The sequence below is a fragment of the Cynocephalus volans genome, chromosome 7 (assembly GCF_027409185.1).
Source record: "Cynocephalus volans isolate mCynVol1 chromosome 7, mCynVol1.pri, whole genome shotgun sequence".
NCBI classification, from domain to species: Eukaryota; Metazoa; Chordata; class Mammalia; order Dermoptera; family Cynocephalidae; genus Cynocephalus; species Cynocephalus volans.
In genome coordinates this window covers 129,056,590-129,071,654 of record NC_084466.1, presented here as the reverse complement: position 1 = coordinate 129,071,654, position 15,065 = coordinate 129,056,590, and the positions used below count along the sequence as shown (strand labels likewise).

At 47.3% G+C, this 15,065-nt stretch overlaps 2 protein-coding genes across 2 annotated transcripts in view; one reads left to right on the top strand and one right to left on the bottom strand.

The window, feature by feature from the left end:
* Positions 1–1,567: 1,567 nt before the first annotated feature.
* AVPI1 (arginine vasopressin induced 1) lies at positions 1,568–9,544 on the top strand. The gene is made up of 3 exons (XM_063102582.1): positions 1,568–1,705; positions 7,658–7,952; positions 8,931–9,544. The coding sequence occupies exons 2-3, from the start codon at positions 7,666–7,668 to the stop codon at positions 9,088–9,090; spliced, it is 447 nt and encodes a 148-aa protein (XP_062958652.1). The 5' UTR covers positions 1,568–1,705; positions 7,658–7,665; the 3' UTR covers positions 9,091–9,544.
* Positions 9,545–10,595: 1,051 nt separating this feature from the next.
* PI4K2A (phosphatidylinositol 4-kinase type 2 alpha) overlaps positions 10,596–15,065 on the bottom strand; it is a 50,771-nt gene continuing 46,301 nt past the window's right edge. Inside the window, exon 9 of the mRNA XM_063102341.1 lies at positions 10,596–13,030. Coding sequence (XP_062958411.1) covers positions 12,869–13,030 — 162 coding nt within the window. The 3' untranslated portion in view covers positions 10,596–12,868. The remainder of the gene's footprint in view (positions 13,031–15,065) is intronic.

The following is a 15,065-nucleotide window of genomic DNA, read 5'->3' as shown; positions in this document are numbered from 1 at the left end:
GGTGGGCCCAGCCAGGGCATGAACGAGGTACACCTGTGGTCACTCCCCTTATTCTCTCTCCCTCCACCACTGGCCCACGCCTCGGACTTGGTTCTCCTGTCTTAAAGAACTTCCCTAACTGCACCCTCCCTTCATGTCTCCAAGTCCTCTCCCCTTTCCATTGCTCCTCCAGCGGGAAGAAGGAAGGAGCTGCCATCTACTGAACCATACCTTATTGATTCCATGCCAAGCAGCTGTCTCAGAGGAGCATGGTGGGAAATCCCACCATCCACCTAGCTTTCTGTGGGATGCATACCAGAATTGCAAGATAAAAGATCAGAAACCTGCGGTTGTGTTTCTACTTTTCAGATACAAACATTTTAGTGAGTAAAAAGCAGCGATGTTTTTTTCATTCATATTCTTTTATTAGGTAATGTACCGCCTAAGTTATAATTTGTTTCGTGTAACTCAGTAAAAGGGGTGCCATTTTTTAATTAAACTTGTTATTTTGAGATAATTTTAGGTTTACATGCAGTTTTAAGAAACGCTACAGAGAGATCCCACATACCCTTTACCCAGTTTCCCCCAATGATAACATCTCAAAATTTAAGTGTAATATCGTAACCAAGATATTGACATTGACACAATCAAGGTCCAGAATGTTTCCATCACCACAGAATTCCTCATGGTGCCCTTTTATAGTCACCAACCTGCCACCACCCCTTAACCTGGGGTAATCATAATAAATGAAAATAAATAAAGTTTGCCTCCCTTTTTTATTTTTTATGCCACAAAAGTTGGATTTTATTTATGTAACTTCTTACGATGCAGATTTTATACACGTGGCAAGCTGAAAATTCGAACTGCTTTTCCACAAAGCAACTGATAAATCACCACATCCTTACTAGGCTGTAAACTCCCCGAGGGTAATGTCTATAGGTCCCTCCTGTTCACTGCCTGTCATAGGTCCCCAAAGAACCTTGTGGACTGAATACAAACTTTTTAATACCGTCTCGTTTAGCTAACTGGCCCAAAGTCGCACAGCTGTTCCAAGATTCGAACCCACGGCATCCTGGCTTAGAAGCCCAAGATCTGACCGCAGCACTGACTGCCTCCTCTTCTCTCTCAAAGCTGGAGCCAGAACACAGGTGGCTGGGAGGTGAGTTTTAGGAGCTGCGCAGCTTAAGGATCTGCAGAGGGCCAAGCGCTGCAAGGAACTCGGCGTCGTGCGCTGGGACCCAGGGGAAGGGGCATCCGTCACGTGCACCCTGCAGGGCCAGCCGCCGCCGCACCCAGGGGCAGGAATGTGGCCCCGCCCGGCTCCCGCGCCAGCAAAACCGCGCTGGTCCTAGGGACTGACGTCAATGAAGGGGCGCCTCCTGGCGTGGCGCGAGGGCGGCCGGGGCGGAGGGAAGGGACCCCGGCGGACACGCCCCCTGCTGCTGCTACGCCGCTGATTGGACCCAGGGAATGCTCGCCCTCGGTTTTCGAGGCCGGCTGAGGGAAGGGGCGGGGCAGGACACGCCCCCTCCCCTCTCCCGCCGCTGATTGGCCCGCGGACTCTCCGCGTTCGGTTTTGGAAGGCTCTCGCCGAAGCTCGCGGCAAGGCTCAGACCGAGGATTGGCTGTGCCGCCGCTCGGGAGCGCTTTCTCTGGGGAACCTTGGCTGTGACCGAGGTGGCCCGGGCTGGCTCGGGGCTGCGTGCGGCCGGCCTCGGCCAACCAGGTACGTAGGTCGGCGGCCCGGCTTGGCGTTGCGGTGGGAGCCGGCGGGCGACAGTCAGAGCTGGGGTGTAGCCGGACGCGAACCCCCAGATCTACTTAGGGGCCTGTCGCTCTGCGAAGCGGCCACGTCTGAGCTCCGGGGGCTTACCTGTGCTGGGGATGTAACCGTGTGACCTCGGCTAGGATACCCTCTCCCAGCTCTTGTCTTGCCCCTGAACGTCGCCCAGTCCTTGTGGACACCTTAGCGGCAGGAAGCTCAGAGCTGTCCCCACCCTTTAAAAGGGCTTGGAAAGGGTTGGGGTGGGCTCCTCTTAGCTTGCCTTTGTCCGCATTTGAGGTCTGTCGGAGCTGCCTCTCAGCGTGGTAAGTTCTAACTCCTCACGGGGCGGTGGAGTGCAGAGGGCACAGAGGCTGGCGCGGGAAGCCTGACTTTGCATCCCTGCGCCTTCCGAAATCCACAGAAGTAGATACCAGGTTTCTAGAGGTTTCAGAAGCTTCCGGGACCTTCCTTTCCCTGAAGCCCCATCAGCCATGCGGCAGGAACGAAAAATAACTGGTTAAGAGCGTGGGCACTGAGGTCAGACTACCTGGGTTCATATCCCGGCTTCTAGCACCTAACAGCTGTGTGACTTCGGGAAAGTTATTTAACTTTTCAGAACTCAGCTTGCTTATCTGTAAAATGGGTGTAAAGATAGTGCCTCCTCATAGGTGTGTGGTGACAGTGCCACCTCATGTGAAGACTGAAAAGAGCACCTGTCTGAAAGTGCTCTGTTCTGCACTTGACGTGGAGCAAGCTGCCTCTATGATTTTACTCATAAGGCCATGATTTAAAAGTACACAGATGAATCCATCTCCCTTTACCTTCTTCTCCCAAGAGTGAAGGCCCCTTTTGGTGGAGTTTGCTGATGGAGAGGATGATGAAAATGACAGTGATTTTATAGTCCCTGCTAGTTAAAGAGCCTTTCCCTTAGATCATTTATTCATTTATTCATTCAGCCAACATATATGGAATGTCTGTTGTATGCCAGGCACTAGGATGAATGACACATGCTTTATCTCCCTTATCCCACTGAGGGTTATTTAATCTCACCATTTGAATTATGAGCAAACTGAGGCACAGGAAAACTGAGATTTGTCCAAGATCACACAGTTATCAGTGACACAGACAAAATTCAGGGTTCCTGAGCTCTTGAACAGAGTTATTCTTAGACCTAGTAGCAGTTTATTTCTGGGTCATATCTGAGAATTGGTTTGGGGAAGGGCCCAGTTCCTATCTCCACCTCCTGGGGCATAGATTTGGAGGCTGACATGTGTCCAGTTCACATGGCTGAGGCTAGGCCCTGCGGGGTGGGGAAGATCTATAAGGCCATTTGGACTGGGCTTCCACTTGAGGAGCCACAGATTGTGGCTGCTGTCCAGTGGCATATCTGTGTAGGGTAGCAGGCCAGGGCCACAAGTATTGATTTGGGCCTTGGGCCAAAGCCTCCAGTTATTTTTCTGAGGCCTTTGGCCTCTGATTACAGAGACTATTGTCATTACCATGGTTATTCAAAGAAGGCAAGTTGAGTGAGGAACCAGGAGTTGCCCAGCTCGCCCATGTGTGTCCTGCCTCTCATTATCTGCTCTTCCCTGAGACCGCAGTGAGATACTCGCCCAGAAGAGCTGTCTGAACTGAACTTCATATATTGCAAAGAATGCTCAATTGTGCACCATATTTATATATCACAAATTCATTGCATGGTGAGTCACTTTTTAAATATATTTCTTTGTTTGAGCTCTACAGTTTTTCAGTTATTGACTGCTTCAAAACAAGTTGAACTTTGTCATTTTCAACATTTGCTATTCACCTTGGGGCTTCATTTTTAACCTAGTTTCTGTCAAATTGAAGTATTTTATCATTAGTCTTTACTCTTTTGTGCACAGAGCCATGCTTATCTTCTTTTATGTCAGCCCTGAAATGAAAGATCCATTTGTAATCTTTTAATGTGGATTCATTTTCCAGTTTTAAAAAGTACCATTGTTCAAATATACACTGACTTTCCTGGATTAAGGTCTTGTCCAGGAGATTAGGGGGAAAATAACTCTTGAAAACATTGAAATGAGGCAGGAAAAGTTTCTTCTGATAATAAAAGTGTTCTGATTCACCACTTCATCAGTTTTCCCAAAGTTTACCATCTAATCCTACCCTGAATCCACCTATTTTTATTCTCAGCCTCACTCTGCTGGATCCCAGGGTGGGAAGCAGAGCCAAGAGTGAATGGCCTCAAAATCTGAAGGTACCAACTCCTCCCCAAGGTTCATGGGGAGTGTGATTGAGGCTGGAGGCTCAGACTCTCCCACATGGTTTCTTGTTGGTATGTTAGTAACTTGACTGGCTGTAGGCTGTCTAGTCAAGGCCTTGTAGCCCTTGCGAGGTTGCTGGGACTACCTGGGAAGTCAGGCTCAAACCATTTCCTCTTCAGAGCAGCTGCTGCTACTTGATCTTTGTTGCCATCCTTTCCCTGGGGAGGTGAGATTGTCTGGGTCTGGTAAGGGACATCACCCCTCCTCTTACTGCCCCAGACCAGCCTTGAGTCTGTCCCAGGCTTGGCCATAGCCAGCCGAAGTCACTAGGGTGCCTTAGAGCAGTGAGTTCACTGTCTTCTCCCAGATCCTAATCCCACAGCCCACTGCAACAAAACAGTGTCTGGCCTCCAGGGGAGATTGAGGAGGGAGGAAAAGGGGAGCTACCAGTTGGAGGAGTTTCCTGGTATCTAATTACCCAGACCTGTCTACACATGTTGCTCCTAGGCCCTGGCAGACAAGCAGCCCCGTCCCTCCTTCCATACAGACCTACCCCTGTTGACTCTCAACACCAGTGCAGGCCCTCAGAGACCATTAGCACCAACCTGTTCTTACAGCAGAAAGAGGGAAACAGGTCCAGAGAGGAAATGTGGGTTGTCTGAAGCCTCTCAGCTGGTGAGTGGCAGAATTGGGGCTTGAACCCTGTCCTCTGACTCAAAAGCCAGTGCACTAGGTTGTAGTTCTACCTTTCTTTTGCAGAAGCTGGGGATCTTTCTCATCAGAGTGCTAGGGATTCAAGGCTGGGGTAGCTGTCACCCAGAAAACAATCCTGGCGCTAGTAAACAGACTAAAATAAATTCCACAATCCACCTGTCTCCACCCTGTGGGACAGTTCGTTTTCCTTACCTTTTTATTGGCAGGTTTCCCCCTTTATCAGTCGGGTAGGAATAGTGAAGCACTCCTCATAGAAGTGTGAAGAAATGTGCGTTGAGCTGCTTGGCTTGAAGGCAGCTCTGGTTGAAAGGCATGGGCGGCAGTCACACAGAACAGGTTCTAGCCTCGGCTGAGCCACAGGGCCTCATACCTGTGCCTCAGCTTCTCTTCGCTCCTCTGTGAAATGGGATGAGGATAACAGTGTCTAACTCCTAGAACTGTTTTGAGAATTAAATCATACATATGGCCTGATACAGAATAAATACCCCATAGCTTTTATTTCTCTTTTTCAGCCTAAAATGTTACTTGGTAACTGTTGTCTTCTGATCACAGTAGGTCTATTAGCATCCAGCTCTGGGGCCTTACTTATCACATATTTGGTTTTAACTGGATTCTCATAATAGTGCCTAAGGAATTTTAAAATTTCCATTGTCCAGGGCTGGCTCATGCCTCACTTGGGAGAGTGCGGTGCTGATAGCACCAAGGCCACTGGTTCGGATCCCTAAAAGGGATGGCCGGTTAGCTCACTTGGGAGAGCGTGGTGCTGACAACACTGAGTCAAGGGTTAAGATCCCCTTACCAGTCATTTAAAAAAAATTTTTTCCATTTTCCAAATAAAAAGTACAATTTTTATGAAGTTAATTTATCTGGAAGTCTTCTGTGGGTTTATTTTAATTATTAAATCTTTTGAAAAGAGAGTAGTTATTTTATGATATAAGGCCCAGAAACTGGGACAGGGTGAATGTGGAAATTACTGGAATAATGAGGATGGCTACTGAGGTGAGGAGGAGGGAAGGCTGCAGCAAGGGAGGGAGTCATTATTTTGGGAATCCAAATGGGGTGGAGAGATGACTCAAACTCTCCAGAGAACAAAAGGCAGATTAGGGTAAGGATTACTTCTGCTAGTGGGTTGAGGATAGGAAACTGGATATGCTTTTATTTAGAGGATCCTGTACTGTTGACCTTTTTTACAATGAGTGTGTAAATATTTTTATTTAAATATGTTTTAACTTTCCATTTCCCCCTTTTGAAGCTGGTTGACAGCTGTTTCTGTAGCTAGCTGTGGAATGAGGTGACTCAGGCTGCCAGGCCTTGGGGGAGAAGCACGACCTGTTCCTCCCCTCCCCCATTAGGCCTGGGGCTGGGAGGGAAGAGCAGGAAGCACAGGCCTGTCCTCAGCTGGCTCTAGCCATCCTGCTTGGAGGAAAAGGAAGGTCCGCATGAGGTACAAAGGTCAAGGAGGGCTAAAAGAGGGGTATTTGCATTTGTTTAGCTCTTATTGGGTGCCTGATACTACACTAGGTTCCTTTAATCCTCACTACAGTCCTGAGAAGTGGTTATTATTATTATTCCCATTTTACAGTTGAGGAAACAGGCTCAGAGAGGTTGAATAACTTGCCTAAGGTCACACAGCAAGAAAGGTGGCAGAGCTGGGATATAAATCTAGTTCTTTGTAATGCCAAAGTACTTGGTCTTCCCTTATCTCCAGGCTGTTTTCCAATCCCATAGCTTTCTCAGGCTGAAGTGGAGACAAGGATGAGGTGGGTAAGCACCTTATCCCTTTTTATTTGAAGTGAAATATATAGAATCAAGGGAAATAATTTAATTTTCATTTCCTGGATATGAAGGGAGACACTGCCACAAAAGCCTAACTTCTATTGAGCTTTCTTATAAATTTCAGCCTCCGCCCTTGATAGTATATTCTAACTCTTGAAGCCTCCGCTTTTGCCTTCATCCCCTCTCTGTAGGTCCTTTGGACTGTGGTTAGGTCTGATTGATGATCTGTTTCATACTGTGTTTGCTAACCTGGATTTGGTTCATCCCCAAGGTCTTGAAAATAGGAGGTGGGATGACTTTTCAATTTTATAAATTGAAAAGCAGAATAGTAGAACACTGAGCACTGTTCCAAAAGCTTAGTCTTCACTCTTTACATCAACCCTACAAAGTAGTTACTGGTACCAGCTGACAATTTTACACAGGAAGCAGCTGAGGCCCCAAGGGCCTCCCAACCAGTAGGTGGTGGAGGTGGGTAGAAGTGGGAGTCCAAGTTGAGTAGCCCAACTCCCCAGGGCCTCCCTTACCTCTGTGCTACATACAGAGCGTGGGCCTGAGCATCAGAGATATCTGGATTCTAATCCCAATTGCATAACCATGCATGGCTTTTTTTTTTTTTTTTTTTTTTTTTTGGCAGCTGGCTAGTTGAGGGATCCGGGTTATTAAACTTTCTATTCCCCAGATTCCTCATCTGTGAAATGAGGTTAAAAGTTCCTACCTCATAGGGCTGTTGTGCTTATTACATTTCATTGATGATGGAAACAGAGCTCTCATGGTGGTGCCGGATACATGTTAAGTGCTCAGATTTGAGCTGCTGTGGGCATCCTGTGTGTGCATGGACTTCAGAGCCAGACAGACCCTGGGTTCTACTTCTGGCTCTGCACTTACACCTGGCTTTGTGACTACAGGAAGCCATTTAGCCTCTCTGATTTGCACTTTTTCACCCATATAATTGGGATAAACAATAATTCTTACCTCACAGGTTGAGATAATACAGGTGTCTGACACATAGGCACTTTAAGTTTGGCTGTCAGTATTAAATTTCCCCAAGGTGCCCTAGGAAATTAGAGTGATTTTACAGCACACCAGTTTGTCTTCTGGAGAATGGAAACACCAGAAGCCCGTGCATTAGTCAGGACCCAAGGTTTGAGTGGCTGATGTATCCATGCCTTACATCCCACAGCATCCACAATGGGCACCCCAGCCTCTGTGGTAAGCGAGCCACACCCCTGGCAGGCCCCAACTGAGGCCCGGGCACGCAAGCAGGCCTCAGCCAATATCTTCCAGGATGCCGAGCTGCCGCAGATTCAGGGCCTGTTCCAGCGCAGTGGGGACCAGCTGGCTGAGGAACGGGCACAGATCATCTGGGAGTGTGCAGGGGACCACCGTGTGGCGGAGGCCCTGAGAAGGCTGCGCAGGAAGAGGCCCCCAAGACAGAAACCCCTGGGCCACTCGCTACACCACTGCAGCCGGCTCCGGTAGGTTCCTGGGCCTGGAGGGCTGCAGGAAGCATAGCACTTCTGACGCCCGTTCCACCATTTCCTGGCTGCGTGACCTGGTGCTAGTTACTTGGCCTCATTGTAAAGTGCCTACCATAGGGGTTGTTGTTAAGATCTACACAGTGCCACCACTTGGTTAGCACTTAAAACATTGCTATTACTGCTGGAGTCATTTATGACCCTGTGAACTCCCACAGGAAGTTGTGCCTGGGTTATAGCAGCATCACCTCAATTTGCAGTGATTCCCATACAGGTAGGAGGGGGAGATTGTTTTGGGGGAAAAATTCTGTTTACCTGTTATAGAACAGGTAACATTCAAAAGTAAGCCTAGTTAAAATCTTGGCTATGGGATTATAGAGAATATAGCATAAGAATGTGCTGTCGAGGCATCCTGGGTTAAAACTGTTGAGAAACTTTACCTTATGATAGCATTTCTCCCCAGTCTCCCTAGTGATCCACCTCTGCCTAGGTCACTGCCAGCCCAGGTACAGGGAGCCCCACGGGACTGAGCTGAACCATGTGGCCTAAACAAATCATGATGCGTTACACTCTGGGGCCCACAATTAGAACATCAGACCTGAACAGGCTTCTGAAGTCATGGGGTCTTGAGCTGGCAAGTCAGCTTCATTGCTTGTATTAACTCCAATTGATTAGTAGGCACTGCTTAAAACACCGGTTTCATATCATACTGATTAACATCTTCCATGAGTACAGGGTGAAGAACGTGGAGGAATGGTAAGTGTTGCACACCCTCATCTAGTCCCACCCTCCTTACAGCAGAGAGATCTGACAGCTTTACCTAGTCACACAGTTTTCAGGGGACACAGACAAGACCAGAGCCCTGGTCTCATTTTGCCCTGAACAACGCATTTTATAGTCCACTGTGACCAAAATCTCTTTAAATGCCCATTCTTTCCTCCCTATTGATGTTGGCTTATCACACACTTTTCCTTGCAGACTCCCGGAGCCCCACTCTCCACTGGCAGACCCAGAGAGTAGTGCCACAGAGACAGCCTCCAGCGAGCAGTATCTGAACTCTAGGAGGACAAGTGCCAGGATCCGCCGGAACTGGAGGAAGCCAGGCCCCACAGGCTACCTCCACCAGATCAGACACTGACACAGAAAAGGGGCCAGGAATGGCAGTACCTTCCCCAGGAATCATAGGGACTTTTGCCAGAGGGTCTGGGGAGGCCAAGGGAGACTTGAGGTAGGCAGCCCTTCCTGGGTAAGTGAAAGGAAGAGACCACTACCTCTGCCCTGCTCAATTGAGAACAGGACTGGAGGCTTCCACTGGGCTCTGTGTTACATGGGGCCTACTCCTCACCAGAATAAGGAAAAACAGCAGCTGTTCCTGCCTCAGCCCTTCCCACTCTAACACTACACCTGGATTGCATGATGTTCCCCTGGGAATCAATGATGGGCACTGAGACACAGCATATCGCCACTTCTGCTACTATCTGCCTGTTGCTACTGTAAACCCATGGTCCAGCAGCCTGTCCCACCCCCCTACACCATAAGGCCAGCACAAGAAAACTGGTTTAAGTGGCAAATAAAAACATTTGCATCAAGAACTGTGTGAGTCTGTCACAGAAGGGGAGGATCCTGAAACGGAGACTCTGGAGCCAAAGGGAGAGTGGCAGGGGTGTCCCCAGGAAGGAGGAATCAGGGCTGGCCTCCTCTGCCTTTTCATCCCCATCCCCTGCAGCCCCTGTGCCACAGCCTCCTTTTCCAGAGGATGTTGGATGGGGAGAAGAAATGGGAGTGTCTGCAGGCAGTCCTGATCCACAGGGGAGGAGAAAGGGGAAGGCTATTATGGTCAGCCCTGCACAGTGGGCACTGGGTCCTTGGGTTGGCTGATTCTGTAGTCAAATTTGTGGACATCAGCTCCTCAGATGGCGTTATGCGCTGACCATCCTGAGGTGGAGTAACAGCTAGATGGATCATTCTTAAGCCACGTGCACTATCCTAGGTTTCCCATGGCCTGGAAACCCTTGCGATGAGGGTTTTTTCCTACAGTTCTTACTCCACCTTGAAAGAAGCAAAAGCAGCACACTGTGCTCATTAGCATTCTTCTCTCCTCCCCACCCATCCCATCTTCTTGGCTGTTCATCATGCAAAGGAGCCAGGTTCCAAGTGGAGCAGTGATGCACACATAGGGCAGGGCTGCCCTCTGGTGGCCAAGATGAGCAGCCACTGTCACTTAAGAACAGGGCCATATTTTTACCCCAAACCCTTCCAGATGATTTTGGAATTCAGAATTTCTTTGGCTTTGATGAAGTAGACAGGGTAAATACTGTACTCTATAATCCCTACCAGGGGGACATCTCACAAAATAGATTAACATTTCTGCAACAAATATTCACAGTAAGGGATACACAGTGACTACCAATAGCTTCACATCAGTGTAGGTTCAGATCAGATTTTGGTGTCAAATGAGTTATGAAAACATGTTTCGTTTTCAGACCATTGAAACTTTGGAAATGAGGACCTCTAGTTTCCTCTACTAGAGGGAACAGCCTCAGGAGCCATGTCTCAGCAACTCCATGGAAACACAGGTTTCTTTGTTCTTAAAATTGCATTCTACCTTTGTCTTCCTTCCCAAAAGAAAACTGGACAAAAAGGTCAGAATGAGAATTTGTTATTCATACATTTGCATTGATTTAAATACATTAAATACAATTTCTACAGTGCATTAGAAGAACAATACAGGGGGCAGCAGCACTCTCACAGCCCAGCCTCTACTCCCTGACGCTAGGGGACAAGGCCTATGGCTGGTACAGGGATGGGCCATTCGTGCCACCCAGAAGCCTGCCGTGGCACTCTGGGCCCCTGGCTCTCCCAAAGTCCGATTCAAGGCAACCTGAGTACAGGCTTCAAGGGAGAGTGGAGACAGGCCAGAAAAGGATGCCCCGTACTCTTGTGCCTGCCAGACACGGGACGGGCTCCCTCTTACATTGGACCCAATTTCATTCTGATCACAGAGCTGGTCTGAATCAGGACAATGTGCAGATTTGGCTTGGCAGGATAAAGCAACCAGGCTCCTCTTTATACTCCTGAAGCTCTCTTGAGCACACAGGTAGGGGGCTTACCAACATGTTTATGAAAAGATGCCTATAGAGAGCTACACACACCTGGCTCCCCTTGTGGCTCCTGTGGTCAGGAGACAGGTATTCTCTCAAACATGGTTCCCAAAGCAGAGTCCAGGTTGGCTGGATGGGATTGTCAGGGCTGGGGCAGGCAGGGAGTTGTGCCTTTGTCCACAGGGCATGCATATCCAGCTCTCAGAAACTCCTCCTGTCAGCTGGGTGACAGCCCAGGACAAGCTGGCTCCTGGAGACTGGAATGGAAGGGGACCAGCCTGATCCAGATGACAAGAGCGCTGCACATCTCTGCTCTGCCTCCTGGATGCGGGAGCCAGGCAAGCAGAGAACACAATAGCCATAGTCCTCACTCCATTTCTTTGGTTGTTTATCAAGACTTCAAGATAGTTTCTTTCCAAGGCTGACTGACCCATCACAGGGTGCCAGAACCATGAAGTGTCCAGCAGCAGAGGGTATGAACACAGCTGCCCCTTAGCCATAGATGGCACCCTTTTCACTCCCTCCTGAGGCATTCTTTGCTTTGGTGTAGAAAGGGCTCAAACATCTGGCGAGGGGACAGCTGGGGGAAAAGACACGGAAGCAAGAAGATTTACACTGAGCTGGGGCAGGCACTGAAGGACAGCTTGAAGGCCTCTCTCTGTTGGAGCCTGTCTTTCTCAAGAAGCCATGGAGAAACTGGCCTGGGACAAGAAGTCAGGGGGCCAAGGGAAACTGCCAATTAAGAGGCAGAATACAAGTCCTGTTACTTCCACCAAGCAGCAATGATAGCATATAAAGAAGTCCAAGGACCTAATATCCTATCCTCTTGTGAGCTGGCAGTCACCCCAGAGCCCTCACAGAGACCCACTACAGAACCCAAACTGAGCTCCTAAGTCAAGAGTTGGGGAAAAAATAATTAAAACAACAGGAACAAATTAGAGGACTGGGACCAAGGACTCAGGAAAGCTGGGATAAGTTTACCCATAGATCACTTACTGCTCCCAGCATACACTTAGGCCACGTGGATCACTTTTACATGCTGGATGTTAACTTCCTATTAAAATATGAAGGCTCAGGCTAGCCCCTACTGCCTCTGCTTGAGTGACAGGCAGGCTGCAGCAGGGCAGAGAGGTTCTGGATGATTGTGGGCAGAACCATGGGGAGGTGTAGAGCAAAAGCCTCCCTGTGATGAAGACTGTGTTGGAGGCTTGTGGCCAGCCTACAGCATGGGTGGGAGGAGAAGGGGAAGAAGATCTGGCAAAAACCCAAAGGAAACATGTGGCTTCTGTCTGTCCCCGCACTCCGAGTCGCCCGTTTGCCCTCTGACACAGCCTTGGTTCATGGAAGTAAGCAACTATGACACACCCCAATATCTGAGTCTATGCAAATTTAGGTCTGGATTAAAGGTTTCTGACATGAGAGGATCTGGGGTTCTGCTGCAAACATTTTAATTTGGTTTTGTTGTTTTTTTTCTGATGCAGAATATCACAGGGAATTACAATAGAGCAGGGTGTCAGGCTGGGAAGGGATTTTCCCAGCCTGCCACCAAGAGACACTGGAAGGGAGATGCTCCTTCCCAGGCATCTGGACCACTTGCGTGGAGTTCCAGCCTCCTCCAGCACTCTGAAGAGCCTGGGGGCACTCACTGTCCCTAATTGTGCTTCTCCCTGTGGGTGGGAAAGCCATGAGGGGGTGGCAAGCAGACAGGGAGGGCTCTTAAAGGTGCTACTCTCTGCCGGCTTTTCCTGCACCCCACTCCCCTTGCTTCCTCCCAGCCCAAGTCTCAGAAAGTATTTCCTTTGCCTGCTTCTAGGACTACCACCATGAAAAGAAGGGCTTCCGACTTTGAAAGCTCTGTGTGTAGGACTCGCTAGAAGACCGCTGGTGGGAACGGGCTGTCTCAACAATCACAGGTGGCATCTGGACGAGGTGCAAGGGACTCTTGTTGTCTTTCAAGGCCTGGGTCAGATTTAGGATCTGCAGTGGGAAAAAGGAGATAGGTGAGGGAAAGGCCTAGGCATTCCAGGCCTGCCTCTGAAGGGAGACCAGCAGATAGAGAGCTCCTACAAATAATAACAACAAAAAAAAACACCAATGGAAAATCACACCAACAGACTATTTACAAAAGTAGAAATATAAATGGGCAATGAACAGAAAATGGAAATCTCACTAGTCATTTTAAGAACACAAATGAGGTTAGAGTGTGGTGCTGAAAACACCAAGCCTGTGATTCGATCCCTGTACTGGCCGCCCCCCCAAAATAAAAAAAATAAAAACAAATGAAAATAAATATCTCCTATTTTTTTGCCCCTCTAATTAGTAAAGAAAAAACAGGAGAGGACTCAGAGTTGGGGAGAGTTCAAAGAAATAGGCACTCTCCTACATGGCTGTTGGGCTAGAACACAGGAGTCTTTTTGATAGACAAGTTGACAATAAAAGCTTAAAAATGAGCAGATTTTCTGACTCAGCAATTCAATTTTTAAAGACTAAGAAAAAAATCATGGATACAACTGAAACCCTTAGTTTCGAAAAACACAATATAGTGTTGTTTACAACAGTGAAAATGATGTAAATTAAATTATTTAATAATTTAAGGGATGAAAACAAGCAATTAAAATATATAGAAATAAATATATTGGCATGTAAGCTGATCATAATATTGTTAGATGGAAAAAAAGGAGAAAGGAACCAGTATTAGCTTGTGATCACCCCTTTATTTTCTAAAATTCTATATTCCTCTCTACCTATGCGCACAGAAAAAAAGTCTGGAAGTTGGCAATGGTCATCTCTGGGTCTCAAGGAATTAAAGGTGATTTTTAATTGTTTATTGTTATTCATCCTCATTTTCTGATTTTCCTACAAAGACAATGTATTTAAAAAGCCAGCATTTCAAGTTGGATTCTCCCTCCAACACTGTCCCGTTATCTTTCTTTTTTTTTTTTAAAGATGACCAGTAAGGGGATCTTAACCCTTGACTTGGTGTTGTCAGCACCACACTCTCCCAAGTGAGCCACAGGCCAGCCCTTTTTATTTTTTAAATAAAATTTTTACTTTGGAATAATTTAGAATTGCAGAAAAGTTGCAAAGATAATACACAAATGTATAAGATTTGCCCAGTTTCTCCTCATTTTAATATCTTACATGATCATGGTACATTTACCAAAACTAAGAAATTAACACTGGTATATTACTATTAACTAAACTCCAGAGTTAATTCTGATTTCATTAGCTTTTCCAATAATGTCCTCCTTCTGTTCCAGGGTCCATCCAGGATACACATTACATTTAGCTCCTCACTATCTTTTGCCAGTATTTTATACATATTTCATGTATGTGTCCATGAGGACACATTTTCTTTGTCAAAATTAGAATCAGTCCTATTTATCATCTCTGGTAGGACAGTACAAAAGCTGAAGTTGTCCTGTCTTCTTTAACCCATTAGATAGATGTTGGAAGATTTTCACAGCCAGGCCATAGACACATGGGAGAGTAAGGTAGGCAGCACCCCAAAATCACACAGATACACAGCCCTCAAGCCACAACTATGCTCTGGCCTACAACTGCTGCTGCCCATAAAGAGGCAGAGATACACCTCCAACAGAGGTCAGAAGTCAGATCTGGATCCTACCAGTAATTAATTCCTTTCTTACTTAATTTTTTTGGTACTTGTCGGCATCCTACACTGTTGCAAATATCCTCAAGCACAAGATCAGGATAGAGAACTGAACAATTCAAATGGAACTGGAACTTGAATGTGCAGATATCACCCAACTAAAGAGACAGGATTTTAAACCTGCCCTGGCTGGGTCTTCCTGTGCTTTCTTTGGTTATTTGGGTTAGAAGCTTTCTCTCATGAGTGAAGTATTTGGGGTAAAATGTCAAGTAGACAACTTTCAAAAGATTTGGAAAAAAAAAAAAGAAATTACAGTCGTGTAATACATAATGACGTTTTGGTCAACAACAGACTGCATATACAAAGGTGGTCCCTTAAGATTATAATGGAGCTGAAAAA